Below are 27749 nucleotides of genomic sequence, written 5' to 3' on the forward strand. Positions count from 1 at the left end.
TCGCCATCCTTTCCTCTACATCCCTAGAACTATTAGGTGGCCTATAGAAAACTCCCAACAGGGTGACCTCTCCTTTCCTGTTTCTAACCTCAGCCCATACTACCTCAGAAGAAGAGTCCCCATCTAGCATCCTTTCCGCCACCGTAATACTGTCCTTGACTAGCAGCGCCACACCTCCCCCTCTTTTGCCCCCTTCTCTGAGCTTACTAAAACACCTAAACCCCGGAACCTGCAACAACCATTCCTGTCCCTGCTCTATCCATGTCTCTGAAATGGCCACAACATCGAAGTCCCAGGTACCAACCCATGCTACCAGTTCCCCTACCTTAATTTCGTATACTCCTGGCATTGAAGTAGACACACTTCAAACCACCTACCTGAACACTGGCACCCTCCTGCGAAGTCAAATCTGTGCTCCTGACCTCTATACTCTCAATCTCCCGTACCCCAAAACTACAATCCAGGTTCCCATGCCCCTGCTGACACACTCCCCGGGGCCCCCATGTTAATATGGACACACTCCCCGGGGACCCCCTTACATACGGACACAATCCCCGGGGACACCCTGTAAATACTGACACACTCCCCGGGGACCCCCTGTAAATACTGGCACACTCCCCGGGGACCCCCTTACATACGGACACAATCCCCGGGGACACCCTGTAAATACTGACACACTCCCCGGGGACCCCCTGTAAATACTGGCACACTCCCCGGGGACCTCCTGTAAATACTGGCACGCCCCCTGGGGACCCCCTGTAAATACTGACACACTCCCCGGGGAACCTCCTGTAAATACTGACACACTTCCCGGGGAGGAGATGCAGCATCTCTGTCAATCTCTTGTGGTTATTCCCAATAACCCCCCTCCATGAACCCATCAAAGAGGAAACTTGAAAGTGCTTTGCAATGCTTAATTTTATTGGTAATCCCACCACAAGTAATTACACCCAGTGATATGCAGTCACCCACACAAACTCACCCACACAAACTCACAGACACGCCCACAGAGAATAACCCTCGCACCCAGCGATAAAGAGAAAAACGTGCATCAGAACCATGAGCCGGAAGGGCCGAGTGGCCTTCAGCTTCCTCGCCACTGAGGAGCCTGAGGAATCACCCAGAGACTGTGACTCGAAATAAGAATTGGGCAGGGCCAGAGAGCACAGAGCATCTCTCAGATAGTTAAACCCTCGCCAGTGATGCTCGGCTCTTTCTCAAAAGCGTTTGCCAAAGATTAAATGCAACAATTTGGAAATAAAATCTGAGGTTACACTCCGGAATAAAGCTCGAAGTTGAGGAATCGCCATCGTCCTGGCTCAGATCCATCTGCCAATCACCTCCGATCAGCTCCCAGGATCTCACTACATCCCGATAAAAAGCAGGAGCCACTGGGAAAAGAGAGATGGAAAATCTCAGTGTTGGCATTTATCCATAATCAGCCTGGCGACTTACCCAGCACACGGTCCCTGATTCCGTCCGGTTACCAACTGTCCCAAACTGGACTGGACACTCCCTGTCCCGGGCTGGACTGGACGCTCCCTGTCCCAAACTGGTCTGGACACTCCCTGTCCCGGGCTGGACTGGACGCTCCCTGTCCCAAACTGGTCTGGACACTCCCTGTCCCAAACTGGACTGGACACTCCCTGTCCCGGGCTGGACTGGACACTCCCTGTCCCGGGCTGGACTGGACACTCCCTGTCCCAAATTGGACTGGATACTCCCTGTCCCAAACTGGACTGGATACTCCCTGTCCCAAACTGGACTGGACACTCCCTGTCCCGGGCTGGACTGGACGCTCCCTGTCCCAAACTGGACTGGACACTCCCTGTCCCAAACTGGTCTGGATACTCCCTGTCCCTGGCAGGACTGGACACTCCGTGTCCTAAATAGGACTGGACACTCCCTGTCCCGGGCTGGACTGGACGCTCCCTGTCCCAAACTGGACTGGACACTCCCTGTCCCTGGCAGGACTGGACACTCCCTGTCCCGGGCTGGACTGGACACTCTGTGTCCCAAACTGGACTGGACACTCCCTGTCCCGGGCTGCACTGGACACTCCCTGTCCCAGGCCGGACTGGACACTCCCTGTCCCAAACTGCACTGGACACTCCCTGTCCCAAACTGGACTGGACACTCCCTGTCCCAAACTGGACTGGACACTCCCTGTCCCAGGCCGGACTGGATACTCCCTGTCCAAGGCCGGACTGGACACTCCCTGTCCCCAAACTGGACTGGACACTCCCTGTCCCGGGCCGGACTGGACACTCCCTGTCCCTGGCCGGACTGGACACTCCCTGTCCCGGGCCGGACTGGACACTCCCTGTCCCGGGCTGGACTGGACACTCCCTGTCCCGGGCTGGACTGGACACTCCGTGTCCTAAATAGGACTGGACACTCCCTGTCCCGGGCTGCACTGGACACTCCCTGTCCCAAACTGGACTGGACACTCCCTGTCCCGGGCTGGACTGGACACTCCCTGTCCCAAACTGGACTGGACACTCCCTGTCCCAAACTGGACTGGACACTCCCTGTCCTGTGCTGCACTGGACACTCCCTGTCCCGGGCTGGACTGGACACTCCCTGTCCCAAACTGGACTGGACACTCCCTGTCCCGGGCTGGACTGGACACTCCCTGTCCCAAACTGGACTGGACACTCCCTGTCCCGGGCCGGACTGGACACTCCCTGTCCCGGGCTGGACTGGACACTCCCTGTCCCAGGCCGGACTGGACACTCCCTGTCCCGGGCTGGACTGGACACTCCCTGTCCCAGGCCGGACTGGACACTCCCTGTCCCGGGCTGGACTGGACACTCCCTGTCCCAGGCCGGACTGGACGCTCCCTGTCCCGGGCTGGACTGGACACTCCCTGTCCCAGGCCGGACTGGACACTCCCTGTCACGGGCTGGACTGGACACTCCCTGTCCCAAACTGGACTGGACACTCCCTGTCCCAAACTGGACTGGACACTCCCTGTCCCAAACCGGACTGGACACTCCCTGTCCCAGGCCGGACTGGACACTCCCTGTCCCAGGCCGGACTGGACACTCCCTGTCCCGGGCTGGACTGGACACTCCCTGTCCCAGGCCGGACTGGACACTCCCTGTCCCAGGCCGGACTGGACACTCCCTGTCCCAGGCCGGACTGGACACTCCCTGTCCCATGCCGGACTGGACACTCCCTGTCCCAGGCCGGACTGGACACTCCCTGTCCCAGGCCGGACTGGACACTCCCTGTCCCAGGCCGGACTGGACACTCCCTGTCCCAGGCTGGACTGGACACTCCCTGTCCCAGGCCGGACTGGACACTCCCTGGCCTGAGCCAGAAAGGAACCCCTGTCCTAATGTTGAATAGTCACCCTGTTCCCCTGGACTAAAGCCCTCAGTTGCTGCATTTCGGGTCAATCACCTGATCGATGTTCTTTGGTTCCGGGTTCTTCAATTCCTTGTAAATGGCTGAAATAAAACAAATGGACAGTGTTTAGGGCTTTACCGATTGACACAAGCACGGGCAATAACTGATATCTTCTGGTTGATGAAGAAAATTACCCAAAGCTGAGCAGAGGAAATAATTCCCCAGAGAAGGGGGTTCAAATCCCGGAGACTCCAGTCAAAGGCGGGACAGGAAAGGAGTTGTGTAATTTCTCCAGCCAGCCTTGTATTAATCTAGCACCCTGCATGAACTCAGGACTTCTCATGAGGGACTCTCTCAAGTGCAATCATGTTGTCGTGTAGAAATGTGCTAACCAGTTTGCACCTCTGACAGTGACACTCCCTCAGTAATGCATTCGAATGTCTGTCCAGGTAAAGTCTCTGGACTCGAACCCAGGATCACTGACTCGGTGCTGACAGTGCTCCAGTTGACACCGAAGGAGTGAAACCTGAGGCGCACTGTCACAGGAGGAATGCAGCCTGAGGGTCACTGTCACGGGAGGTACAGCCTGAGGCCCACTGTCACTGGAGATACAGCCTGAGGCCCACTGTCACGGGATACAGCCTGAGGCCCACTGTCACTGGAGCTGCAGCCCGAGGCCCACTGTCACTGGAGGTACAACCTGAGGCCCACTGTCACTGGAGGTACAACCTGAGACCCACTGTCGTTGGAGATACAACCGGAGGCCCTCTGTCATTGGAGATACAGCCTGAAGCCCACTGTCACTGGAGGTACAACCTGAGGCCCACTGTCATTAGAGATGCAGCCCGAGGCCCACTGTCACTGGAGCTGCAGCCCGAGGCCCACTGTCACTGGAGATACAACCTGAGGCCCACTGTCACCGGAGATACAACCTGAGGCCCACTGTCACTGGAGGTACAACCTGAGACCCACTGTCGTTGGAGATACAGCCTGAGGCCCTCTGTCATTGGAGATACAACCTGAGGCCCTCTGTCACTGGATGAATGCAGCCTGAGGCCCACTGTCACTGGAGGTACAGCCTGAGGCCCACTGTCACCGGAGATACAGCCTGAGGCCCACTGTCACTGGAGATACAGCCTGAGGCCCACTGTCACTGGAGATACAGCCTGAGGCCCACTGTCACTGGAGGTACAGCCCGAGGCCCACTGTCACCGGAGATACAACCTGAGGCCCACTGTCACCGGAGCTGCAGCCCGAGGCCCACTGTCACGGGATACAGCCTGAGGCCCACTGTCACGGGAGATACAGCCCGAGGCCCACTGTCACTGGAGATACAGCCTGAGGCGCACTGTCATTGGAGATACAGCCTGAGGCCCACTGTCACGGGATACAGCCTGAGGCCCACTGTCACCGGAGCTGCAGCCCGAGGCCCACTGTCACCGGAGATACAACCTGAGGCGCACTGTCACGGGAGGTACAGCCTGAGGCCCACTGTCACGGGAGGTACAGCCTGAGGCCCACTGTCATTGGAGATACAGCCTGAGGCCCACTGTCACGGGATACAGCCTGAGGCCCACTGTCACTGGAGGTACAGCCTGAGGCCCACTGTCGTTGGAGACACAACCTGAGGCCCACTGTCACTGGATGAATGCAGCCTGAGGACCTCTGACAGTGGATGTGCAGCCTGAGGCCCACTGTCACTGGAGGAATGCAGCCTGAGGCCCACTGGCACTGGAGGAATGCAGCCTGAGGCCCACTGTCACTGGAGGAATGTAGCCTGAGGCCCACTGGCACTGGAGGAATGCACCCTGAGGCCCACTGGCACTGGAGGAATGCAGCCTGAGGCCCACTGGCACTGAATGAATGCAGCCTGAGGCCTGAGGAATGGAGATTGTGGCCCATTGACCCACCAGGAGCCTGAGTGGCTGTTCTGAGCTGAATCGCCTCAGTATTTGACAAAGATAACCGAAGAAAAGTGTTTACTCACCAAAGAGCTTATGCAGCTTGGCCACACAGCTAATGAAGTGGCTGAAGCAGATGTTGTCGGTGCTGGTTCTGTGACGTAACCAAAGCTCCTGGTGAACTGTAGAATCAAGCTCAAACCCTGAGAAAGACAAACAAAATGTCCCTTACACAGGCAGCGTGTGGAATTGAGCACTCAGGTAGACTTCCATTTATATGGTTAGCACTGCTGCCTCACGCCGCCGAGGACCCGGGTTCGGCTTTGGGTCACTGTCCGTGTGGAGTTTGCACTTTCTCCCCGTGTGTGGGCTTTGCCCCCACAAACCAAAGATGTGCAGGGTAGCTAAATTGGCCACACTAAATTGCCCCTTAATTGGAAAATTGGAGGGGAGGCTGTGTTGGGGGGAGGGGGCCCGGGGGGGGGGGGGGGGGGGGGGGGGGGGGTGGTAGGAGGGGTGCAGTGTGGGGGGAGATTCCTAGAGATCCAGAGAGTGACTGGATCCAAGTGAAGACAGGTTTTCATGAGGTCCGATGGGTAAATATTCCAGGTGTCTGCCCAGAATATCTTCGGCCCTGTCACTTTGCCCCTATCTAAGGGCCTCATGATGGACCTCATGATGCCTCCCCTCCCAGGCCCACCGAGCCCCCAGGTGACTCCCCATCTCCCATCGCTCTCCCTCACACTCACTGCCTCACATTCCCACCCTCCCTCCCTCACACTCACAACCTCGCCCTCTCCCTCACACTCACTCCCTCACACTCCCACCCCTCCCTCCCTGATACTCCCTTCCACTCTCGCTCACTCCCTCCCTCACACTCACCCCCTTGCACTCTCCCTCCCTCACACTCACTCCCTCACACTCCCAACCCCTTCCTCACACTCACTACCTCACACTCTCCCTCCCTCACACTCACACACCCTCTCTCCCTCACACTCACTCCCTCACACTCTCACTCACTACCTTGCACTCCCTCACACTAACTCCCTTGCACGCCCACCCCTCCCTCACGCTCCCACCCTTGCCCTCTCTCACTCCCTCCCACTCCCACCCCCTCCCTCACACTCCCACCCTCTCCCTCACTCCCTCCCTCCCTCCCTCACACTCCCAGCCCCTCACTCTCTCACACTCCGTCCTCCTCCCTCCCTCCTCCGTCCCTCCTTCACACAGCCTCGACTGGCTCCTCTCCATTATAATCATTCCCGGGGAGGCATCGCTCCCTCTTGGCCTGCTCCTGCTCCTCGGAGCGTGGAAGGTGGAATATTTACAATCTGAAACCGTGTTGTTTGTCTCACCTGCAGCCGACAATGCAGGGCGAAGGTCGTGGGAGTGCATCAGGCCACTTTCCTTGTCCACAAACTCCTCAAATGTACCCTGTGATCACAAACAAACATTAACGATTCATAACGCGTTTATCGACATTCCCATGGTCATCCGGGAGTCACACTCTCTCCACACATTCCTCACCGAGGGACGATCTACTCAACATGCCACATTTTGTCCCTCAGGCTTCCTCTCTCTTTCCTCTTTCTGCACACACTCCCTCTCTCTCACGCTCTCGCTCCCTCCCTCATATTCCCTCTCGCCACACTTCCTCCCTGTCTCTCCCTCATCATGCTCCGTCTCTCGACACATTCCTCCCTCATCACCACTCCCTCCCTCACACTCTCACTTCTTCCCTTACAAACCCTCCGTCCCTCACACTTTCACTCCCATCTTTGCTCCCTCACTCACACTCTCAATCACTCCCTCACAATCTCATTCCCTTTCTCCCTCACTTTCACTCTCACTTCCTCCTCACAATCCCTTCCTCTCCCTCCCTCCTTCTCTCCTTCATACCTTCACTTCGCCCCGCTTGCCCTCTATCATTCTCCCTCCTTTCCTCACACTCTTATACCCTCCCTCACACTCCCGTCCCTCCCTCACACTCTCATTCCCTCCCTCACTCCCACACGCTCTCTCCCTCATGACTTCCTCACATTCCCTCCCTCTCTCTCCTCCCCACACTCTCACTCCATCCCTCACGTTCCCTCCCCCTCTCTTCCTCCTCCCTCACTCTCAGTCCCACCCTCACTCTCCTACTCCTCCTCCACACCCCCTCCCTCACTATCTCCCTCACACTCCCTCCAAGAGATTGTACTCACCTGCAGTTTGTTCAAGTTCATGACCAGTTGTTTCACCTCCTGGGTGGAGAGCCAGCCTTGTTCTCCAGGAGCCTTGAGAACCCGTTAAGGTCGTTAATCCCTAAACTGTTCCAAAATCACATATCCAACAACTTCTTTATCCATCAGCGATTAACAGAGTTCCTACCGGAAATTCCTTTTGGAATATTCTGTTGCTTTGTTCACTGAACACACAGAATTTATATAACTTCACCAGCACCAACAGGAGAGCAGAGATTCTCATCACCAAACCCCCCCCTCCAATCACTCCCCCCACACTGTCCCAGACTGACCCCCAACCCCCATCACTGTCCCAGATTGACCACCACACCTAATACTGTCCCAGACTGACCCCCAACACTATCCCAGATTGACCACCACACCTAATACTGTCCCAGACTGCCCCCACCCCCTAAATTGTCCCAGACTGACCCCCACCCCCCAATACTGACCCAGACTGACCCCACCCCTAAACTGTCCCAGACTGACCCCCAGCCCCCAACACTGTCCCAGACTGACCCCCACCCCCAATACTGACCCAGACTGACCCCCACCCCAATACTGTCCCAGACTGACCCCCGACCCCCCCCCCCACACTGTCCCAGACTGACCCCCACCCCCAATACTGACCCAGACTGACCCCCACCCCCCAACACTGTCACAGACTGACCCACACCCCCAATACTGACCCAGACTGATCCCCACCCCAATACTGTCCCAGACTGATCCCCACCCCCAATACTGTCCCAGACTGATCCCCACCCCAATACTGTCCCAGACTGATCCCACCCCCAACACTGTCCCAGACTGACCCCCACCCCCAACAATGTCCCAGACTGACCCCCACCCCCAATACTGTCACAGACTGACCCCCACCCCCAATACTGACCCAGACTAACCCCCACCCCCAATACTGACCCAGACTAACCCCCACCCTCTAAACTGTCCCAGACTGATCCACACCCCAATACTGTCCCAGACTGCCCCCACCCCCTAAACTGTCCCAGACTGACCCCCACCCCAATACTGTCCCAGACCGACCCCCACCCCCCAACACTGTCCCAGACTGACCCCCACCCCCAATACTGACCCAGACTGATCCCCACCCCAATACTGTCCCAGACTGACCCCCACCCCCAATACTGACCCAGACTGACCCCCACCCCAATACTGTCCCAGACTGACCCCCAGCCCCCAACACTGTCCCAGACTGACCCCCACCCCCAATACTGTCCCAGACCAACCCCCACCCCCCCAACACTGTCCCAGACTGACCCCCACCCCCAATACTGTCCCAGACTGACCCCAGCCCCCAACACTGTCCCAGACTGACCCCCACCCCCAACACTGTCCCAGACTGACCCCCACCCCCAATACTGACCTAGACTGACCCCCACCCCAATACTGTCCCAGACCGACCCCCACCCCCCCAACACTGTCCCAGACTGACCCCGATCCCCCAATACTGTCCCAGACCGACCCCCACCCCCCCAACACTGTCCCCGACTGACCCCCACCCCTCCACCCTGTCTCAGAATGACCCCCACCCCCCCCCCACACGGTCCCAGACTGACCCCCAACACTGTCCCAGACTGACCCCGATCCCTCAATACTGTCCGTGACTGACCCCCACCCCCCACACTGTCCCAGACTGACCCCCACCCCCAATACTGACCCTGACTGACCCCCACCCCCCAACACTGTCCCAGACTGACCCCCACCCCCCCCAACACTGTCCCAGACTGACCCCCACCCCCTAAACTGTCCCAGACTGACCCCACCCCTCCACCCTGTCTCAGACTGACCCCCACCCCCCACACGGTCCCAGACTGACCCCCAACCCTGTCCCAGACTGACCCCGATCCCCCAATACTGTCCGTGACTGACCCCCACCTCCAATACCGACCCCCACCCCAATACTGTCCCAGACCGACCCCCACCCCCCCAACACTGTCCCCGATTGACCCCCACCCCCCCAACACTGTCCCAGACTGACCCCCACCCCCCCCACACTGTCCCAGACTGACCCCCACCCCCCCAACACTGTCCCAGACCGACCCCCACCCCCCCAACACTGTCCCAGACTGACCCCCACCCCCCAACACTGTCCCACACTGACCCCCACCCCCACACTGTCCCAGACTGACCCCCAACCCCCCCACACTGTCCCGGACTGACCCCCGACCCCCCAACACTGTCCCAGACTGACCCCCACCCCCTACACTGTCCCAGACTGACCCCACCCCCCCAATACTGTCCCAGACTGACCCCCCCACACTGTCCCAGACTGACCCCCCCACACTGTCCCAGACTGACCCCCACCCCCTACACTGTCCCAGACTGACCCCACTCCCCCAATACTGTCCCAGACTGACCCCCCCCCCACACTGTCCCAGACTGACCCCCCCCACACTGTCCCAGACTGACCCCACACCCCCAACACTGTCCCAGACTGACCCCCACCCCAATACTGACCCAGATTGACCCCCACCCCCCCAGACTGTCCCAGACTGACCCCCACCCTTCCATTTTTACTATTTTTATTTTAAAAAGATACATTGACTACAAACACCAAACTGCAGCAGGTCTCCAGAGTGAGGTGGTATGCATCAGAGCGGGCTACTGCAAGGGAGAGAGAGAGAGAGAGTGAGTGAGACAAAGAGAGAGAGAGTGAGACAGAGAGAGAGTGAGAGTGAGACAGAGAGGGAGAGAGAGTGAGAGTGAGACAGAGTGAGAGAGAGAGACAGAGTGAGACAGAGAGGGAGAGAGTGAGAGTGGGACAGAGAGTGAGAGAGAGAGAGACTGAGAGAGTGATAGAGAGAGTGAGAGAGAAAGAGAGAGTGAGACGGAGATAGTGAGACAGAGAGAGAGAGAGTGATACAGAGAGAGAGAGTGATACAGAGAGTGAGACAGAGTGAGAGAGAGAATGACAGAGTGAGAGAGAGTGAGAGAGACAGTGTGAGAGTGAGGCAGAGAGAGTGAGACAGAGAGTGAGACAGAGAGAGTGAGACAGAGAGAGAGACAGCGAGAGAGAGAGAGACAGAGAAACAGAGAGTGAGAGACAGCGAGAGAGACAGGAAGAGAGAGAGAGACAGTGAAACAGAGAGAGAGACAGAGAATGAGAGACAGAGAGAAAGAGTGGGAGACAGAGAGCGAGAGAGAAACATAATGGGCGGGATTCTACTGTACCCCGCGGGGCGGGTGGTTCCGGCGGGACGGAGTGGCGTGAACCACTCCGGTGTCGGCCCGCCTCAAAGGTGCGGAATCCTCCGCCTCTTCAGGGGCTAGGCCGGCCCCGGAAGGCCTTTGGCGGACCCGCCGGCTGGCGTGGAAGGCCTTTGGCGCCACGTCAGCCGGGGCCGAAGGGACTCCGCCGGCTGCTGCAAGTCCGCGCGTAGTAAAAGAGTGCTCCCACGGCACAGGCCCGCCGGCAGATCGGTGGGCCCCGATCGCGGGCCAGGCCACCGTGGGGGCACCCCCCGGGGCCAGATCGCCCCGCACCCCCCCCAGGACCCCGGAGCCCGCCCACGCCGCCATGTCCCGCCGGTAAGGGACCTAGTCTGATCCACGCCAGCGGGACCTTAAAAACCAGCGGGACTTCGGCCCATCGCGGGTCGGAGACGTGGGGCAGCCCCGTTGAGTCGTGCCGGTCCCCACCATTCTCCGAGGCGGGGCGGCGCGACTCACGCCGCGCCGACCTTTGGAGGGCCGGAGAATTCGGCGGCCGGCGGGGGCGGGATTCACGCCGACCCCCGGCAATTCTCCAACCCGGCGGGGGGGGGTTGGAGAATCCCGCCCAATGAGTGAGAGAGAGAGTGAGTGAGACAGGGAGAGTGAGACAGAAAGAGAGAATGAGACAGTGAGTGAGAGAGAGAGAGTGAGAATGAGACAGACTGGGTGAGAGAGTGAGAGACAGTGAGTGAGAGTGAGAGAGAGTCAGACAGACAGACAGGGAGAGAGACAGTGAGACAGAGAGAGTGAGATTGATAGAGTGAGATTGAGTGAGAGAGAGACAGTCAGAGAGAGAGAGTGAGAGACAGACAGAGAGCGAGTGAGACAGGCAGAAAATGAAAGAGAGATTGTGAGAGACAGAGAAACAGAGTGAGAGAGAGACAGAGTGAGTGAGATTGAGTGACAGAGAGAGAGTGAGACAGGGAGGGAGAGTGAGATGGTCAGACAGATAGACAGAGAGTGAGACAGAGAAAGTGAGAGAGTGTGAGAGGCAGAGACAGAGTAAGTGAGAGAGAGACTGAGAGAGTGAGTGAGATGGAGAGAGTGAGATTGAGTGAGTGAGAGAGAGACAGAGAGAGAGTGAGAGACAGAGAGTGAGGGAGACTGAAAGAGAGAGTGAGACAGAGAGAAAGAGAGAGTGAGACAGTAAGACAGAGAGAGTGAGACAGAGAGAGGTAGAGTGAGACAGGGAGAGGTAGAGTGAGACAGAGAGGTAGAGAGAGTGAGCAGAGAGTGTGAGCAAGAGAGAGTGAGACAGAGGGAGAGTGTGACAGAGGGAGAGTGAGACGGTCAGACAGATAGACAGAGAGAAAGAAAGAGAGAGAAGAAAGAGGGAGAGAGCGCAGGGTAAACAGGGGTAGCATCAGAGAGAGAAATACAAAGGAAGAAATAGAAAGACAGAGAAAGAAAGAATTCCTTCGCGAAAGCAATTAATTTAATGTTTTCTTTTGTTGTTCAAGGGCTTTGCAAAGGAGCAAGATGGTGAGAGAATGATTAAAACTGCATTATTCCTGCAGCCAGTGTGCATCACACTCACTCACTCACACACTCTCACACTCACACACACTCACACACACTCTCACTCACACTCACTCATACACACTCTCACACTCCCTCCCTCACTCACACACTCACCCAGTCACACACACACATACATACACTCACTCACACACACTTACACGTACACATTCCCACACAGAAACACACACTCATTCACTCACACACACTCACTCCATCACACACACTCACATTCACTCACTCACTCACGCTCTCACTCCCTCACTCTCACACCACTCTTATACTCACACAAACACACACTCACTTAATTACACAGACACGCACACTCACTTGCACACACACTCTCACACACATACACACTGACACAGACACGCACACTCACACAGACACAGTCTCATTCACTCTCACTTTCACACACTCATTCACTCACTCACCCACACAGACACATACTCTCACTTACACACACTCAATCACACACTCACTCAGTCACACACACACACACTCACACACACACTCTCACACATGTCCGCATTCACACACACACTCACACTCACTCACACAAACTGACTCAAGTAAACAAGCTTCATTGTCTAAACAATCTGTCACTGTCTGATGTTATTGGTCAGGGAATGGCTCAGTCACTCGCACTATTGTGACCTGATTGGGTAAATTGAAAGTGTCTGTAGTTTGGGGAAATCCAGGGACCATCAAAAAGGTCAGAGTCAAATATGTAAGATGCAACGTTAGGAACGGCCAATCACACCAAGAATTTGAAACTCCCTTCACTCACTCACCCTATTGTGCAGAGTGACCCAGAGGGTGGGTCACTCACTCGTGCTATTGGCCAGAGGATGGGTCACTAACTTCTGCTATTGGGCAGAGGGCAGATCACCCACTCACCCTATTGGTCAGATTGCAGATCCCTCACTCATGCTATTAGCCAGAGGGCAGATCACTCACTCTTGCTATTGGCCAGTGGGCAAGCACTTGCTCGTGCTATTGGCCAGAGGGTCACAATCTCACGCTATTGGCCCAGAGGGTGGGTCACTCTCTGATGCTATTGGCCTGAGGGAAGGTCATTCTCTCACACTATTGGTCTGAGAAAAGGTTACTCTCTCACGCTATTGGCCTGAGGGAAGGGCACTCTCTCACACTATTGGCCTGAGGGAAGGGCACTCTCTCACACTATTGGCCTGAGGGAAGGTCACTCTCTCACAGTATTGGCCTGAGGGATGGTCACTCTCTCACACTATTGGCCTGAGGGATGGTCACTCTCTCACACTATTGGCCTGAGGGAAGGTCACTCTCTGACGCTATTGGCCTGAGGGAAGGTCACTCTCTCACACTATTGACCTGAGGGAAGGTCACTCTCTCACAGTATTGACCTGAGGGAAGGTCACTCTCTCACAGTATTGGCCTGAGGGATGGTCACTCTCTCACACTATTGGCCTGAGGGAAGGTCACTCTCTCACACTATTGGCCTGAGGGAAGGTCACTCTCTCACACTATTGGCCTGAGGGAAGGTCACTCTCTCACACTATTGATCTTAGGGAAGGTCACTCTCTGACGCTATTGGCCTGAGGGAAGGTCACTCTCTCACACTATTGGCCTGAGGGAAGGTCACTCTCTCACACTATTGGCCTGAGGGAACGTCACTCTCTCACACTATTGGCCTGAGGGAAGGTCATTCTCTCACACTTTTGGCCTGAGGGAAGGTCACTCTCTCACACTATTGGCCTGAGGGAAGGTCACTCTCTCACAGTATTGGCCTGAGGGAAGGTCACTAGCTCACACTATTGGCCTGAGGGAAGGTCACAAGCTCACACTATTGGCCTGAGGGAAGGTCACTCTCTCACAGTATTGGCCTGAGGGAAGGTCACTCTCTCACACTATTGGCCTGAGGGAAGGTCACTCTCTCACAGTATTGGCCTGAGGGAAGGTCACTCTCTCACACTATTGGCCTGAGGGAAGGTCACTCTCTCACAGTATTGGCCTGAGGGAAGGTCACTCTCTCACAGTATTGGCCTGAGGGAAGGTCACTAGCTCACACTATTGGCCTGAGGGAAGGTCACTAGCTCACACTATTGGCCTGAGGGAAGGTCACTCTCTCACAGTATTGGCCTGAGGGAAGGTCACTCTCTCACACTATTGGCCTGAGGGAAGGTCACTCTCTCACAGTATTGGCCTGAGGGATGGTCACTCTCTCACACTATTGGCCTGAGGGATGGTCACTCTCTCACACTATTGGCCTGAGGGAAGGTCACTCTCTGACGCTATTGGCCTGAGGGAAGGTCACTCTCTCACACTATTGACCTGAGGGAAGGTCACTCTCTCACAGTATTGACCTGAGGGAAGGTCACTCTCTCACAGTATTGGCCTGAGGGATGGTAACTCTCTCACACTATTGGCCTGAGGGAAGGTCACTCTCTCACACTATTGGCCTGAGGGAAGGTCACTCTCTCACACTATTGATCTTAGGGAAGGTCACTCTCTGACGCTATTGGCCTGAGGGAAGGTCACTCTCTCACACTATTGGCCTGAGGGAAGGTCACTCTCTCACACTATTGGCCTGAGGGAACGTCACTCTCTCACACTATTGGCCTGAGGGAAGGTCATTCTCTCACACTTTTGGCCTGAGGGAAGGTCACTCTCTCACACTATTGGCCTGAGGGAAGGTCACTCTCTCACAGTATTGGCCTGAGGGAAGGTCACTAGCTCACACTATTGGCCTGAGGGAAGGTCACTAGCTCACACTATTGGCCTGAGGGAAGGTCACTCTCTCACAGTATTGGCCTGAGGGAAGGTCACTCTCTCACACTATTGGCCTGAGGGAAGGTCACTCTCTCACAGTATTGGCCTGAGGGAAGGTCACTCTCTCACACTATTGGCCTGAGGGAAGGTCACTCTCTCACACTATTGGCCTGAGGGAAGGTCACTCTCTCACACTATTGGCCTGAGGGAAGGTCACTCTCTCACACTATTGGCCTGAGGGAAGGTCATTCTCACACTATTGGCCTGAGGGAAGGTCACTCTCTCACACTATTGGCCTGAGGGAAGGTCACTCTCTCACAGTATTGGCCTGAGGGAAGGTCACTCTCTCACACTATTGGCCTGAGGGAAGGTCACTCTCTCACAGTATTGGCCTGAGGGAAGGTCACTCTCTCACACTATTGGCCTGAGGGAAGGTCACTCTCTCACACTATTGGCCTGAGGGAAGGTCACTCTCTCACAGTATTGGCCTGAGGGAAGGTCACTCTCTCACACTATTGGCCTGAGGGAAGGTCACTCTCTCACAGTATTGGCCTGAGGGAACGTCACTCTCTCACACTATTGGCCTGAGGGAAGGTCACTCTCTCACACTATTGGCCTGAGGGAAGGTCACTCTCTCACACTATGTCGGAAGTCTTCACAAACCTGAGTTGAAAAGCTCCATGAATTCTGAGGCACTCAGGTTTTCACCCTGTAAGAGAGAGAGAGTTCACAACTGGGACTGAAATATGACTAGCAGTATTTTGAGCTTTGTGTGGGCACATGGGACTCCGAGAGTGAAGACGGTGTTCCTCGAGCGAGGGAGGGATAGAGGCGGGCTGGCGCTACCCAACCTTCTGGGGTACTATTGGGCAGCCAATGTGTCAATGGTGCGTAAATGGGTGATGGAGGGGCGGCGTGGAAAAGAATGGAGATGGCGTCATGTAGAGGTACGAGCCTGGGTGCCATGGTAACTGCACCGTTGCCGCTCTCCCCTAAGAGGTTTACCACGAGCCCGGTGGTGGCGGTGACCCTAAGAATCTGGGGACAGTGGAGACGGCATCGGGGGGAAACAGGGGGCTCGATGGAGTCTCCACTGGGTGGCAACCATCGGTTCATCCCGGGGAACAAGGATGGGGGATTTAGGGGGTGGCAAAGGGCGGGCATCAGCAAATTGAGGGACCTGTTTATTGGCGGGAGGTTTGCGGGCCTGTGGGAACTGGAAGATAAATTTGGCCTTCCCCAAGGGAACATGTTCAGATACTTGCAGGTAAAGGCGTTTGCTAGGCGACAGGTAGAGGGATTCCCTCTGCTGCCGTCGCGGGGGACGATGGACAGAGTGCTTTCGGGGGTGTGGGTCGGAGAGGGGAAGGTGTCTGACATCTATAAGGTAATGCAGGAGGTGGAGGAGTCGTCAGTGGAGGAGCTGAAGGCTAAATGGGAGGAGGAACTTGGGGAGCAGATAGAGGACGGGACTTGGGCGGATGCCTTGGAGAGAGTCAACTCTTCCTCCTCATGTGCGAGGCTTAGCCTCATCCAATTTAAGGTGCTGCACCGGGCCCACATGTCCGGGACTAGGATGAGTAGGTTCTTTGGGGGTGAGGACAGGTGCACCAGATGTTCGGGGAGTCCAGCGAACCACGCCCATATGTTCTGGGCATGCCCAGCACTGGAAGAATTCCGCAAGGGGGTGGCGGGGACGGTGTCGAGGGTGGTTGGATCCAGGGTCAAACCAGGGTGGGGACTCGCGATTTTTGGAGTTGCGGTAGAGCCGGGAGTGCAGGAGGCGAAAGAGGCCGGTGTCCTGGCCTTTGCGTCCCTAGTAGCCCGACGAAGGATCTTGCTACAGTGGAAGGATGCGAGGCCCCCAAGTGTGGAGACCTGGATCAGTGACATGGCGGGATTTATAAAATTGGAAAGGGTCAAATTTGCCCTGAGAGGATCAATACAAGGGTTCTATAAACAATGGCAGCCTTTTCTGGACTTCCTGGCTCAAAGATAGGTAACTTGGTCAATAGCAGCAGCAACCCGGGGGGGGTGTTCCTTATTGTAGTGTCTATTCTGTAACTTTATATTGTGTTAATTTGCGTTGTTGTTAAAATGCTGTGTTGTTCATGGAGGTGGGGCGAATGTTTATGATTGTTAATATTATTGTTATTTTTGGTATTTTACTATGGTGTGTTATTGTTGTATAAATTCAAAATTTTTCAATAAAAATTATTTCAAAAAAAAAACTGGGACTGAAATAGGCAGTTGACTCCATTAACCCACAGTCAGGGTGAGGGGGGTGACTGCAGAGAGGGTGAGTGGGGTGGGAGGGGGGCATTAACTTGTAGCTGCGAAGAACACAAGAACTAGGAGCAGGTTTTGTAATTCAGCGCCTCGAACCTGCTCCGCCACTCAACATGATCATGGCTGAATGCATCATGCCCCCCCCCCCCCCCCCACCGTCCTTCCCGCTCCCTATAACCCTTCATCCCGCGACTAATTAAACATCTATAAGATTGCCTCCTTAAATCTGTTCAGTATCCTGCTGTCCACCACATTCTGTGGGAGAGAATTCCACAGATTGACCACCTTTACAATGCAGTAATTCTTCCTCATTCCGGTTTTAAATCTGCCACCTCAGCCTAAAACTATGGCCTCTCCTTTTAGAATGTCCAACTGTCTGTCCATTCCATTTCATACCTTACACACCTGTGGTGAATGTAATATATGTTAATATATACGTAATTCACACTGTTGTTGTAAGCGCAGTAGCGCTGTCCTACCACTAGGGGGAGTAGCGCTGGGAGCACCTAGGAACTTGTACTGGGCTCCACCCTTGGTTCCGCCCACGACTCCTCCCCCTAGTGCAGCTGTGTAAGTACCCGTGTTCAGAGTCAGCCTGGGTCACTACGAGTTTATCGACAGGTAACAGGCTGGCTCTGAAGTAAGTCGATTAAAGCCTAGATTCACATCGGAAACACGTGTCTGGTGAATTGATGGTTCCATCAACACCTCAATTAGATCTCCTCCTGTTCCTCTAAACTCCAGTGAGTATAGGCCGAACCTGCTGAATCAGTGTGTACCATCCACAATATGCACTGCAGGAACTCACCAAGACTCCTTCAACAGCACCTTCCAAACCCCTGACCGCTGGGACATTTAAAAAGAGCGGGAGCTGAGAGTCAGAGCGGGAGCTGAGAGTCAGAGCGGACATTTAAAAAGAGCGGGAGCTGAGAGAGCGGCGATTTAAATAGAGCGGGAGCTGAGAGTCAGAGCGGAGATTTAAAAAGAGCGGGACCTGAGAGTCAGAGCGGAGATTTAAAAAGAGCGGGAGCTGAGAGTCAGAGCGGAGAATTATAAAGAGCGGGAGCTGTGAGTCAGAGCGGAGATTTATAAAGAGCGGGAGCTGTGAGTCAGAGCGGGAGCTGTGAGTCAGAGCGGAGATTTATAAAGAGCGGGAGCTGTGAGTCAGAGCGGGAGCTGAGAGTCAGAGCGGAGATTTAAAAAGAGCGGGAGCTGAGAGTCAGAGCGGAGAATTATAAAGAGCGGGAGCTGTGAGTCAGAGCGGGAGCTGAGAGTCAGAGCGGAGATTTATAAAGAGCGGGAACTGTGAGTCAGAGCGGAGATTGAAAAAGATCGGGAGCTGAGAGTCACAGCGGAGATTTAAATAGAGCGGGAGCTGAGAGAGCGGAGATTTAAATAGAGCGGGAGCTGTGAGTCAGAGCGGACATTTATAAAGAGCGGGAGCTGTGAGTCAGAGCGGAGATTTAAAAAGAGCCGGAGCTGAGAGTCAGAGCGGGACCTGAGAGTCAGAGCGGAGATTTAAGAAGAGCAGGAGCTGAGAGTCAGAGCAGAGATTTAAAAAGAGCGGGAGCTGAGAGTCAGAGCGGGAGCTGAGAGTCAGAGCGGAGATTTATCCTGACTTTGGTGGTAAGATTTTAGAGTTTATTATTAAGGATGAGATTGCAGAGTACTTAGAAGTGCATGGTAAAATAGGATTGAGTCAGCACAGATTCAAGGGGAGATCATTCCTGACAAATCTGTCAAAATTCTTTCAGGAGGTAATATGAAGTTGGACAAAGGAGAGCCAGTGGATATGATCTATTTGGATTTCTAGAAGGCCTTTGACAAAGTGCTGCATGGGAGGCTACTAAATAAGTTACAATTCCACGGTGTTAGGGGCAAGGTACTGGCATGGATGGAGGACTGGCTGACTGGCAGAAGGCAGAGATTGGGGATAAAGCGGTCTTTTTCAGGATGGCAGCCGATGACTAGTCGTGTTCCACAGGGTCAGTGTTGGGACCACAGCAATTCATTTTGGAAGGTCGAATTTGAATGCTGAATAGAGGGTTGAAGGCAGGATTCTTGGAAGTGTGGAGGAAGAGAGATCTTGGGGTCCACATACATAGATCCCTCAAAGTTGCCACCTAGTTGATCGGGTTGTTAAGAAGGCGTGTGGTGTGTTGCCTTTCATTTATAGGGGGGTTTGAGTTTAAGAGCCGCAAGGTTTTGCTGCAGCTTAGACCACACTTAGAATACATTGTCCAGTTCTGTTCACCTCATTATAGGAAGGATGTGGATGCTTTAGAGAGGGTGTAGAGGAGATTTACCAGGATGCTGCCTGGACTGGAAGGCATGTCTTAAGAAGAAAGGTTGAGGGAGCTAGGGCCTTTCTCACTGGAGCGAAGAAGGCAGAGAGGTGATCTGATAGAGGTGTACAAGGGGATGCAAGGCATGGATATAGTGGATAGCCAGAGACTTTTCCCCAAGGCGGAAATGGCTGTCACGAGGGAACATAATTTTAAGGTGATTGGAGGAAGGTATAGAGGAGATTTCAGAGGTCGGTTCTTTACACAGAGAGTGGTGGGTGTGTGGAATGCACTGCCAGTGGAGGTGGTGGAGTCAGAGTCATTAGGGACATTTAAGCGACTCTTGGACAGGCACATGGACAGCAGTAAATTGAAGGGGTGTAGGTTAGGTTGATCTTAGATAAGGATAAATGGTTGGCACAACATCATGGGCCGAAGGGCCTGTACTGTGCTGTATTGTTCTATGTTCTATGTTCTCTACTCATAATATACATTAATGATCTGGAAGAAAGAACTGAGGGCATTGTTGCTAATTTTGCAGATCTGTAGAGGGACAGGCTCGGAGAGTGGGCAAGGAAGTGGCAGATAGAATACCATGTGGTAAACTGAGGTTAAGCACTTTGGTCGGAAGAATAGAGGCATAGAATATGCATAGACTATTTTCTAAACGGGAAAGGCTTCAGAAATCAGAAGCACAAAGGGACTTCGGAGTCCTAGGTCAGGATTCCATTCCGGTTAACTTACAGGTTCAGTCGGCAGTTAGAAAGGCAGATGCAATGTTAGCATTCATGTCGAGAGGGCTAGAATACAAGACCAGGGATGTACGTCTGAGGCTGTATAAGGCTCTGGTCAGACCCCATTTGGAGTATTGTGAGCAGTTTTGGGCCCCGTATCTGAAGAAGGATGTGCTGGCCTTGGAAAGGGTCCAGAGAAGGTTCACAAGAATGATCGCTGGAATGAAGGTTGTCATATGAGGAGCGGTTGACCACTCTGGGTCTGTACTCGTTGGAGTTAGGAGGACTAGCGGATGGTCTTATTGAAACTGACAGGATACTGAGAGGCCTGGATGGAGTGGACGTGGAGAGGATGTTTCCACTAGTCGGAGAAACTAGAAGCGAGGGCACAGCCAAATTTTTGACAAAGAGTCATCCAGACATGAAACATTAGCTCCTTTCTCCCCCCACAGATACTGTCAGACCAACAATCATAGAAACCCTACAGTACAGAAAGACCATTCAGCCCATCGAGCCTGCATCGACCCTCCGAAAGAGCACCCTATCCAGGCACATGGACCCTCCCTCCCTCTCCCCGTATCCCCACCTAACCTTTAGACACCAAGAGACAATTTATCATGGCCAATCTGCCTAACTTTGGACTGTGGGAGGAAACCGGAGCAGCCACGCAGACACGGGGAGAACGTGCAGACTCCGCACAGTCACCCGAGGCCGGAATTGAATCCGGGTCCCTGGGGCTGTGAGGCAGCAGTGGTAACCGCTGTGCCTGGTGCCACTCATGCTGAGATTGTCCAGTATATTCTGTTTTTGTTTCAGATTCCAGCGTCAGCAGGAATTTGCTTTTATCGTTTAGGTATCTACTCCACAGGGACTGCAGCGGTTCAAGAAGGCGGCTCACCACCAGATTCTCAAGAGGCAATTAGGGATGGGCAACAAATGCTGGGCTTGAGCCAGCGACGGCCACATCCCCTAAAAATCAGTTTTTAAATAAAAAATCTCTCTTCCTAAGTTAAACCCTTCATCCCGGGAATCAATGTAACTGAGAAAGCCAGCAGTCACCTCCACAGGGAACCACATACCTGGTCTTCAGCATCTTGCAGGGCCTTCAACAGTGGCTTGGCGTTGGTGGCATCAGCCTCTGTCCAGGTGACCTGGATAAACAGGGAAAGGCAGAGATGGAAGTAAAATCAATGCAAAATTCAGAAACTGCTGACGAATCGGCCCTGATGAACCAGGGTGAGAGGGCACACATCCCTCACTGTGCAGGCCGCAGCCTGTAGTAGTGGACAGCATTGCTCCTTAAAACCCAGTCAGCCACCCTCCACAATTTGCCTGCTGTTCATGGTGCCCATTGAGTCGTTCCCCCCCCCCCCACCCCCCCCCCCCCCCCCCCCCACCCCCCACCCCACACAATGTGGACCTCATTCTAAACCACTCAGGACACCCGGGTTTGAGGAAAGTGTCTGGTTGACTTGGTGAAGGAGGTATCTCCATAGCAGCGACTCCCTGACAGTGGCTGCCAGCCCCACACTGGTTGGTCAGGGCAGGTGCTATAAACAGCCCTTTCGCAGTTTGTAAGAGTGAGTGGACAGCGAGTCACAAAGTATTCAACCCGAACCCTCAAGTGACAGAGAGGGAGTTTCTCAATGGAACACATGGGAAATCAGAAGCTGCTATCTAACACTGGGGCTCAAGCATGTTAATGCGACAGTGTAGAGGGAGCTTGACTCAGTATCTAACCCTGTGCTGTTCCTGTCCTGGGAGTGTTTGATGGGGACAGTGCAGAGGGAGCTTGACTCAGTATCTAACCCCGTGCTGTACCTGTCCTGGGAGTGTTTGATGGGGCAGTGTAGAGGGAGCTTTACTCTGTATCTAACCCCGTGCTGTACCTGTCCTGGGAGTGTTTGATGGGGACAGTGCAGAGGGAGCTTTACTCTGTATCTAACCCCGTGCTGTACCTATCCTGGGAGTGTTTGATGGGGACAGTGTAGAGGGAGCTTTACTCTGTATCTAACCCCGTGCTGTACCTGTCCTGGGAGTGTTTGATGGGGACAGTGTAGAGGGAGCTTAACTCTGTATCTAACCCCGTGCTGTTCCTGTCCTGGGAGTATTTTGATTGGATTACAGATGGACTGGAGCAAAACCAAACCCAACAGCTGTGAAATTCAGCCGGATCTCCCTGTTAGATTTACCTTGGGGTTGAAGTCATTTGTGGTGATGCTGTTCTCCCTAGAAAACAGAAAGTGATTGTGTAAAAACAGTGGAACTGCCACTTAAACAACCCGACTAATCATTTGTAAGACGGTGAGAGAAACTCCCGCCATTTAACCCCAGGATTTATTTGCCGAAATGTCCTCCTTTGTCCAATTAGTAGAGAGTTCCCCTGCTCCAATCCCCATTGATTCCAATTTCACCACAGCTGCTTGGGCCAGTTTAGCTCAGTGGGCTAGACGGCTGACTCCTGATGCAGAACAAGGCCAGCCACGTGGGTTCAATTCCTGTACCGGCTTACCCGAACAGGCACCGCACGGGGGGCTTTTCATAGTAACTTCATACTTGTGACAATAAAAGATTATTATGATGTCGCACAAGGTCAAGGACGCGATTCTCCCAAAAGATTTCCCAGGGCTCAATTCAACTTGGGTTTAAGTAGGGTGCACTTCCCAAGGGCCGGTGTTGACTTAATGGGCTGAATGGCCTCCTTCTGCACTGTAAATTCTATGATTCTACGTTGATTCTATAAATGGGAACAACGTCCCGTAGTGAGCGCGTTTAGCCACGTGTTTCCTCGCACTCGCAGTGCCGAGAAACACATGGCTATACATCGTGACTCGAGTTGTATAAGCGGCCTCAGCGATCGATGCGAGGCTGAGTCCGTTTTGTAAAACCGATATTTCTAATTGGCGTCCCAATCTCCGCGGTCCCCAAAGTGATCCCCAGCCCCCCCCCCCCCCCCCCCCCCCCCCCGCCCAGATCAAACACTCTATGGGAGGATCTCCTGGAAGTGCCAACATTTTTTGTCCATCCCTAATTGTGGCGCCGAGTTGCCTTCTTGAGCCCCGGCAGTCCCTGTGGTGTAGGTACACCCACTGTGCTGTTCGGGAGGGGAGTTCCAGGATTTTTGACCCAGCGATATATTTCCGAGTTGGAATGGTGAGTGATTCGGAGGGGAACTTCCAGGTGGCTATGTTCCCAAGGATCTTCTGCCCTGTCTTAATTTAATGTAACTTTCTCCGTGAGATTGGGTCACCCTGGGCTGGATTCTCCGGTCGCTGATGCTGAAATCGCTTTCGGCGTCGGGCCGGAGAATCCAAATTCCTGACAGAATCGGGGGCAGTGCCGCTTTTGCAATGCTCCGCCCCCTCCAGAGTTAGCTGCACCACCGATCCACAGCCACAGGACATTGCCTGAGGTCCACCCCCCCCCCCCCCCCCCCCGGATGATCCGCCCCTCTGGCCGAGTACCCGACAGTGTGGGTCTCTCATGGTCTCACACGCCGGGAACGGAGCGAGGTGGCTGCGGACTCAGTCCAGCGCCGCCACAGCCGGGGGAGGACCGATCCGCGGGTAGGGGGGGGGGACATTATTCGGGGCTGGGGGCACTGTGGTGGGGTGGTCCGGGGCACGCAAGCCGGCCTAAGAGGGGGACTATTTCGCGGGCCGGGTCTGCGAGCGGCATCCGCTATGAACCGCGGTGCAGGCCACCGCCGTGCGCATGCTCGGCCACGGATCCGGCAATTGCCGGGCCGTATCGGCAGCTAGGGGCTCTACGCTGCCTTCCTGGTAGCCCCTAGCAAAATGGGAAATCGGTGGCCGCATTGTGCCAGTCTGTCTGACCTGAAACACCACCCTTCCCACGCCGGCGTGGGGGGCATAGCCCCAAAATCGGAGAATCCAGCCCCCTGTCTCTGAGAAGGACCAATGGCCCACCATTCCCTCTCTTCCTGGTACCAACATTTCCTTTGCTTTATTCTTTTCGTGTTGGCCGGAATTATCCGGCTGTCCGGGATTCTTTGGTCCCGCAGACAACCCCCCTCGCCCCCCCCCCCCCCCCCCCCCCCCCCCCGGCGGGTTTGCCCGCGGGGTGGGCTTCAAGGGCAATTCCCAATGACGGCGGCGTCAGCGGAGAATCCCGCTGCCAATGTACGGCATGCCGCCTCCGAGAAACACGTGGCTGGGAGGCTGGAGAATGCCGTCCGTGATGTCATTGGCCAACCCAGGATTTGTTGCCCATCCCTAATTGCCCTCGAGAAGGTAGGAGGTGAGCTGCCTTATTAAATACAACGGAGTGTCTCGCTCGGCCATTTCAGAGGGTAACTAGGAGTCGACCACGTTGCTGTGGGTCTGGAGTCACATGTAGGCCAGACCAGGCAGATTTCCTTCCCTGGAAGACATTAGTGATCCCGATGGATTTTTACGATAATATTGAGACTAGCTCTCAATTCCAGATTTATTAATCAAATTTATTAATGGAATGCTGCTGTCGGATTTGAACCCCTGTTTCTGGAGTAGTTGTCAGGGTGCCTTCTTTAATCGTCGAGTACTTCCTTCAAGGCCAGGAATTTTCAACCTGGCTTTTGGTGGTATAGGAGGTACATAGAATTCCTACCTTGCAGAAGGAGGCCTTTCAGCCCATCAAGACCGTACCCACCCTCTGAAAGAGCACCCTACCTCGGCCCACTCCCCCATTCTAACCCCATAACCCCACCTATCCTTTTGGACACTAAGGGGCAATTTATCATGGCCAATCCACCTAACCTATGCATCTTTGGACTGTGGGAGGAAACTGGAGCAACAGGGGCGCAAAATGGCTCCCGTCCCCGTGGGTTTAACGCCTGCCCTCGGAGCCATACCTGGACACATTGCTCCTCTTAGCGAAAATCCGCAGGAGGAATTCTGCCTCCTGGTTCTTCTTATACGTGGCGGGCACAATGATGTACTCCCCGGGAGGGAGCTGCAGGCGCCTGGCTATAGATCGGCTGTTGGTGTAAGCACCTGAGCTATACGCCGGCCTGTTGTAATTGAAGAATCTCTTGCCAAAGGTGGAAACATGGTTATGATACTGGAGGGGAGATGTACGAGAGGGTGTCAGTAAAACAGCTCAACACATCAGTGCACGCGATTACATGCCTCTAACATTCCTGTGCATTATCTTGCATTCCGTTGCCCTCGACAGGCCTCAGCTCATTCACGCCTGGCTGAATGACAGCAGAGTGGGTCCCGGGTGTGGAGGGATTGCCTCACGAGGAGACGGTTGAGTAGGTTGGGCCTGTACTCATCGGATGCCCGGCTAGTTCAGTCGGTAGAGCTTGGGACTCTTAATCCCAGGGTCGTGGGTTTGAGCCCCGCGTTGGGCGCTTCCGTTTTCAGGGCCGGTTTAGCTGAGTCAGCTGGACAGCTGGTTCGTGAAGCAGAGCGAGGCCAACAGCGCGGGTTCAATTCGCCATACCTGCCGAGGTTATTCGCGAAGGCCCCGTCTTCTCAACCTTGCCCCTCGCCTGAGGTGTGGTGACCCTCAGGTTAAATCACCACCAGTCAGCTCTCCCCCCCTCAAGGGGAAAGCAGCCAATGGTCATCTGGGACAGTGCTGACTTTACTTTACTCATTGGAGTTGAGAAGAATGAGAGGCACCTCAAAAAACACGCGTAATTGGATAGGGGAGTCTAGAGAGTAGAGATTTAAAGAAACTATTCCCATTGGCGGAAGGAGTGAGGACACAGATTTAACGGCAATGGCAGATAAACCACAAGTGAGAACTAAATGCAGATGAATGGTTTACAAAAGGGCTACAAGTCTATTGACAAAGTGCTTGGAAAATGGGATTAGAATAAATAGGTGCTCATGGCCAGCACAGATACAGTGGACCGAATGACCTCGTTCTGTGCTGTAAAACTCTACGACTCTTGCACACAGGTGGCAGCTGACATGATGGGCTGAATGGTCTCCTTGTGTGCTGCAACCATTCTATGTTCAAGGCTGTATCGGGACAGCTACATACCTTCTCAGGAACCTGTAAGAGAAACACAGAGAGGCTAGTGCACTGATAACGCACACAAATCCCATCCAAGTAACACACTGTTCAGAACATGGGAACTGGAAGAAGCCATTCAGCCCCTCAAATCTGTTCCCTCCAGTCAGTTACAAAATGATTGGTCTGTGTTTAATACACACAACTCACTGTGTAACACATTGTTTAATGCACACAGCTCCCTGTGTAACACACTGCTAAATTCACACAACTCCCTCTCTAATACAGTTTAAAACACACGGCTCCCTGTGTAATACATTGTTTAACACACACAGCTCCCTGTGTAACACAATATTTAATACAAACAGCTCCCTGTGTTACATACTGTTTAATACACACGGCTCCCTGTGTAACACGGTTTAATACACACAGCTCCCTGTGTTACACACTGTTTAATACACACAGCTCCCTGTGTAACACGGTTTAATACACACAGCTCCCTGTGTAACACACGGTTTAATACACACAGCTCCCTGTGTAACACACTGCTAAATACACACAGCTCCCTGTGTAACACACTGTTTAATACACACAGCTCCCTGTGTAACACAGTGTTTAATACACACAGCTCCCTGTGTAACACACTGTTTGATACAAACAGCTCCCTGTGTAACACAGTGTTTAATACACACAGCTCCCTGTGTAACACACTATTTAATACAAACAGCTCCCTGTGTTACACACTGTTTAATACACACGGCTCCCTGTGTAACACGGTTTAATACACACAGCTCCCTGTGTAACACGGTTTAATACACACAGCTCCCTGTGTAACACACTGCTAAATACACACAGCTCCCTGTGTAACACACTGTTTAATACACACAGCTCCCTGTGTAACACAGTTTAATACACACAGCTCCCTGTGTAACACACGGTTTAATACACACAGCTCCCTGTGTAACACACTGTTTAATACACACAGCTCCCTGTGTAACACACTGCTAAATACACACAACTCCCTCTGTAATACAGTTTAAAACACAGCTCCCTGTGTAACACACTGTTTAGTACACACAGCTCCCTGTGTAACACACTGTTTAGTACACACAGCTCCCTGTGTAACACACTGTTTAATACACACAGCTCCCTGTGTAACACAGTGTTTAATACACACAGCTCCCTGTGTAACCCGGTTTAATACACACAGCTCCCTGTGTTACACACTGTTTAATACACACAGCTCCCTGTGTAACACACTGTTTAATACACACAGCTCCCTGTGTAACACAGTGTTTAATACACACAGCTCCCTGTGTAACACACTGTTTAATACACACAGCTCCCTGTGTAACACGGTTTAATACACACAGCTCCCTGTGTAACACACTGTTTAATACACACAGCTCCCTATGTAACACAGTGTTTAATACACACAGCTCCCTGTGTAACACACTGTTTAATACACACAGCTCCCTATGTAACACAGTGTTTAAT

The 27749-nt window shown here is 53.9% G+C and overlaps 1 protein-coding gene and 1 non-coding gene across 2 annotated transcripts in view; one reads left to right on the forward strand and one right to left on the reverse strand.

The window, feature by feature from the left end:
• Positions 1 to 900: 900 nt before the first annotated feature.
• The window catches only part of capn12 (calpain 12), a 68923-nt gene continuing 42074 nt past the window's right edge, over positions 901 to 27749 (reverse strand). Inside the window, exons 11-21 of the mRNA XM_038786113.1 lie at positions 26283 to 26294; positions 25138 to 25346; positions 22478 to 22514; positions 21365 to 21436; positions 15641 to 15686; positions 10035 to 10099; positions 7460 to 7531; positions 6611 to 6689; positions 5342 to 5458; positions 3409 to 3455; positions 901 to 1391 (exon numbers count right to left, since the gene is read on the reverse strand). Of these exons, the coding sequence (XP_038642041.1) occupies positions 1365 to 1391; positions 3409 to 3455; positions 5342 to 5458; positions 6611 to 6689; positions 7460 to 7531; positions 10035 to 10099; positions 15641 to 15686; positions 21365 to 21436; positions 22478 to 22514; positions 25138 to 25346; positions 26283 to 26294 (783 nt within the window). The 3' untranslated portion in view covers positions 901 to 1364. The remainder of the gene's footprint in view (positions 1392 to 3408; positions 3456 to 5341; positions 5459 to 6610; positions 6690 to 7459; positions 7532 to 10034; positions 10100 to 15640; positions 15687 to 21364; positions 21437 to 22477; positions 22515 to 25137; positions 25347 to 26282; positions 26295 to 27749) is intronic.
• On the forward strand, positions 25569 to 25641 carry trnak-cuu. Its single transcript has one exon. It is a non-coding gene; the product is annotated as a tRNA-Lys (tRNA).

This window comes from Scyliorhinus canicula, chromosome 27 (assembly GCF_902713615.1).
Source record: "Scyliorhinus canicula chromosome 27, sScyCan1.1, whole genome shotgun sequence".
In the NCBI taxonomy this organism is placed as follows: Eukaryota; Metazoa; Chordata; class Chondrichthyes; order Carcharhiniformes; family Scyliorhinidae; genus Scyliorhinus; species Scyliorhinus canicula.